We start from the raw sequence: 4,613 nt of genomic DNA on the forward strand, positions 1-4,613 counted from the left end.
GAAGAGTACGGATCCAAAGCGACGTCAGTGTAGATAACCTTGTGAAAGAAAGAACATTCGTCAGGATTCCATCATGCTCCTCATCAAGAATATTGTAGGAAACCACGAAATCTATCTTACGAGATCTGGGTATTTGTCCTTGAGAAGACGAATCGTCCGAGGCACCAGACCATTATCATTATATGCCTCATCCCCGGTTGGAGACTACAAGGGAAGCCAAAACAGGTGGGTTAAATACACGGCTACGCTAAATATTCAGAGAAATATAGAAATCGTACCTTCAAACCATCGGGAACTTTGGGGAACAGTACAATACTGTTTACACCGACATCTCGGGCTTTAGCAACCTTTTTTCATGGAAACCGGAAACACGGTTACAAATCACAGTAAATATGCTCTATCCTTGTATGGAAGTGTCCAATGGAAATCAAAATGCTCTCAAGAATAGAGATAAAAGTTATCGGTAAAACCAATACATAGTCACCTCTTCCACAAGGCCATGTCTCCAGCCAAGCCTGTAACACCCAGGCATTGCTCCAATAGGTGTATCCTCCTCACCTGCCAGTCTCCAAAACATATCGCGCTCATGACAGAATCCGAGAGAGGAGGAGAGAAAAATCTCGATGCAAAAGAACCAACCTTCATGAATGAAAACTGGGTATACAAGATTTGCGGGTGAGACATTAGTTTCTTGGAAGGACTCTCTCAAAGCAGGGGACTTGCGGTTACGTCTCGGGCGTCGGCTAAGTGGCTGAGCACATAAGTGACATTTCAAAAGATAAACAGTAACCTTTCTAAGATTTAACCTTACAACTCCAAAACATCTAGGAACATAATGTTTTCCAAATTTCGAAGAAATTTGATCTTTTTTCATGAATTTAGATGTATTACTACTAACCCCTAAAGTCTTTGATCATACAAGAAACCGGACAGCCTTACTTTTTAACAGAATGTTCTTGGAAGAACAAAATGAAGGTATCCAAATTCCATGGAATGAATCCACAAGACTATAACAGGTAACCTTCCCTCACCAGATCATATGATATTCTATAGAAAATATACTCCTACAAAGTTACTGCAACACTCGAATTCACAGAAACAAAGGGAATCTAACTACTTACGAGAGGCTGAATCACCGGAGTACCGGCCGGAGCTGCTGGTTTGGGCGGCACCGGAGGCGCCTCGGGAATATTTCCGGCGACAACAGCGGCTTCACATTCGGCGTCGCTCCTTCCTAGCTTCTTGGCGTGTCCGTTGCCTGACTCGCTCGCCTTCACGACAAGACAACGGCGAGGAACGGTTGCTGTTCGGACAGGACTAACCCTCAAGTTATTCACTGTCGGTTTCAGGCCGACGCAGCTCTTGGATTCAAATCCTTTGATCGCCGGAAAGTTGCAAGGGGCGTTGAATGTAGCCGAAGCCATGAATCTGCAATCACACCCAGATTCGAAGATTTGATCAGTGGCAGAGAATTGACATAAAAGAAAGCTCATTTCTACTGTAAATTAGAAAACCCATAAACAAAATAATTGAGAAAAGAAAAAAACCGAAAAGGATTCCGATACCCAATCGAAAGAAGAAGAAGAAAAAAAGTCGGAATTCAGCTAAACTTACAAGGAGACGCGCGTCTATGAAAGCCGAGATCCTAATTTGAATACCGAGAAAGAGCAACCAGGACAAAGAAAGAGAGATGAATAAATGGTTTTCTCTCAATAAATTGATGTAAAGTTTTCAATGAAGTTAGAGAATCCGGCATGAATTAAGACTTACCAAACCTTCGGACGCGAGAGAGAGAGAGAGAGAGAGAGAGAGAGAGAGAGAGAGAGAGAGAGGGCATGTGGCTTATCGGATTAAGGGAATTATAAGAACCAATGAGAAAAGGGACTTACGAGAAGGATATCTGTAGGGAATCGCCGGCTCTGACCGTTGACAAAAACCTCTCATCGTCTGAGGAAAAGAGATAGGTAAGGCGAGTGTGACGCACGCGCCAGACTGCGAGTAGATATGCTAACAATAGCTGTTGTCCTCCATGCCTCCATGGTATTTCTGGTTTTGGTTCGTGTTCGGTTTTATTTGGATTCTGATTTTAGAAAAATTTATATGCATTCAAGTTTTATATTAGATTCCATTAGGGTTCGATTTTTATGATAATTTTTTCTAAAAACAATATTATGATTTTTATTTTTTTTCTATTTGGTTCAAACGGTTTGGATTCGATTTTTCAATTATAAAATATCAAAATCATTCGATTTTATACCGGATTGGATTCAATTACAGTGTTACTCGGGTTGAATCAATTCGCTTTGTGAATAATCGAACCAAATACCAACACTTAATACTACCGGCAGGGTATATAATCAGCGTTTTAAAAAAAATGATATTAAATTATTAATTCATTAAAAAAATTTATAATCATATATTAGTTTCTCAACCACCCACTTAACATATATTACGACAATAATGTAGAAATACTTTTTCAGAAAATTATAAAAAAAAAAAACTATACATTACAAAAATATCAAAAACAGAAGATTGGGCGATATGGTTCCATTGATACGTTTGTTATTCATACTTTGCATTGCAGAAGGGCTTATTATTCGTATCACTATTATTATTGCATATCAATGTTACTATAGTTTATTTTGAATAGATAGAAGCTATTTGAAGTTTATGTCAAAATCTGAATCTTAGTGGATATCAATGTGTACGAATTAATTAATTTTGACGTAAATTTAAATTAAGGCGGTGACGATTAAAACTGATATAAGGAAGATTTCACGAATGATTATATTTTGTTTAAAAAAGTCGGGATGAATATCACTAATAAAAATCCAATAAATTCGAAAATTTGTTTATAAAGAACAAAAAGAGAATATTCTAAAAATAAGATGATGAAAGATGTTTGTTTTTGTTAAACTCCAAATAAATGTTTTTGGTAATGCTCAATTAGTTAAAATATTTGTATTTCAGTTGTCTTCATTATTCTCTGGCATGAGCTAGTGTGGTTCTGTTTCTCCAGTGGCAAGCCCTGCAAACTTGGCTCCCAACTCATCACATGAGGGCCTAAAGCTGATCAAATCTGTCCATTGTGTTCAGTATCGTCGGAAACGCACACTTTGATGGAAAATGTTGGCCATCGATCACCCCCACCAACGTTATCAGACCTTGCCCCTGGGTAGACCCAGTCGGTCATGACCCAAGTAGAAGTAGAGGCAAGCTGATCAAGATTATTGCACAGGTGGCAGTATATGAACTATGGCACGAGCGCCACAATCGATTTTCTGCAACACAAGCCGAAATCTAGAGTATCTCCAAAAATATCTTTTTTCTTTTTTAATAACGTAGGATCCTAATTGCTACTCTTCGAACGCGATGATTAGGTAAATTTTCGGCGTGTGATCAGTCTTTGTATATAGGTCTTATTGATCCAGTCATATCATATAAACTCGTGTTTTCCCTCAAAGTCCCTTCTCCATCAAACAAAGGACTAGGGTTTTTAAATTGCTTTATTTCCTCGCGATTAGTTCTATACGTTGGTTTGTTTGTAATGTTAACTCCGTAAATGAAGCCAATTTAGTATTTGATCCATCGAACACATATGGTGACCCACGTGAAACATCTTTATAAATATATCTCTATAATTCTATAAAGAGTTACCCACATCTAGCAAGGAAGGGAAAAAAAATGTAGAATTAAAAAGGGTATATTTTTTTGTATATAAATATAATTATCGACCGATTTTAAAATAAAGATCTTTTGATCTCATAAATTCTCATGAATGGCCTCTTAGATTTGCTCTCAAAAGTTTTTCTTTGTTATTTCTTATTTCTGCAGCCGTTCAAGTTCATAATCACTCAATTCACTTGTTATCATTCATTGTTGACCATTTTTTAATAGATTTTATTTTGGAGATAAAAGCAACAAATCTGAATTTGCTTCCTCTGAACATGAACCAGTTTTATTGTTGTTGCTATAACCATTATGTTTCACATGCCATTATACATACATACATACATACATACATGTATAATATCTGGTTTTCATAAAATGTCTAGATTTTTATTTAATATTTTTTAGAAATTAGATCACATATTAATTTTAGATTTAGATAATATTTTAAATTAACGATCCAAAACCAAATTTGATTTGAAATTAATTGAATAAAAAAATCAATAGAAAGTTTAGGGTTTTAATTTCGCGTGTGAAAAAGATCCGTTTGTTTCGGCGTGGCAAAAAATGCTCATTGAAGCGAAAGATTTTATTTTCTTTTTTTGAATATCAGAGCAAAATATTAATTTCATTAAAATTTATTTTCTTCTTCTTTTTAGGCATTCGAATTTCTCACGCATGAAATTTCTGATGAATTGCGGAACAAAGCGTTTCTTTTTGCCTTTTGCCTTTAAAGAATTTTATTTTCGCTGTTCCTTGTGATTTTTTTTTTTCTTTTGGGATTTTGCACGCTTCGTAAAATGATTTTGCATCACATCCCTTTGTCCATATCTTCATTTTATCATAAATGTGTTGATTTTAGGGCTAGAGAGTTAGGCCCTTTTATACTTTCCATTACTTTTTCATGTTTTTGGTTTTATAATTATTCTCATTCATTTTGATCC

General features: G+C 36.0%; 1 protein-coding gene across 2 annotated transcripts in view; it reads right to left on the reverse strand.

Moving 5' to 3' along the window:
* LOC104813147 (delta-aminolevulinic acid dehydratase 1, chloroplastic) overlaps positions 1 to 1,833 on the reverse strand; it is a 3,175-nt gene extending 1,342 nt beyond the window's left edge. The window contains exons 1-8 of one of the 2 annotated variants that reach the window (XM_010540682.1): positions 1,771 to 1,820; positions 1,615 to 1,645; positions 1,122 to 1,428; positions 640 to 751; positions 485 to 558; positions 279 to 347; positions 121 to 204; positions 5 to 38 (exon numbers count right to left, since the gene is read on the reverse strand). In XM_010540682.1, the coding sequence (XP_010538984.1) occupies positions 5 to 38; positions 121 to 204; positions 279 to 347; positions 485 to 558; positions 640 to 751; positions 1,122 to 1,424 (676 nt within the window). In that variant the 5' untranslated portion in view covers positions 1,425 to 1,428; positions 1,615 to 1,645; positions 1,771 to 1,820. Of the gene's footprint in view, positions 1 to 4; positions 39 to 120; positions 205 to 278; positions 348 to 484; positions 559 to 639; positions 752 to 1,121; positions 1,429 to 1,614; positions 1,646 to 1,770 lie in introns of both variants that reach the window. The other variant, XM_010540683.2, reaches the window with a different exon arrangement.
* Between the last annotated feature and the right edge of the window lie 2,780 nt (positions 1,834 to 4,613).

Source organism: Tarenaya hassleriana, unplaced genomic scaffold (assembly GCF_000463585.1).
Source record: "Tarenaya hassleriana unplaced genomic scaffold, ASM46358v1 Cleome2, whole genome shotgun sequence".
NCBI lineage: Eukaryota > Viridiplantae > Streptophyta > Magnoliopsida > Brassicales > Cleomaceae > Tarenaya > Tarenaya hassleriana.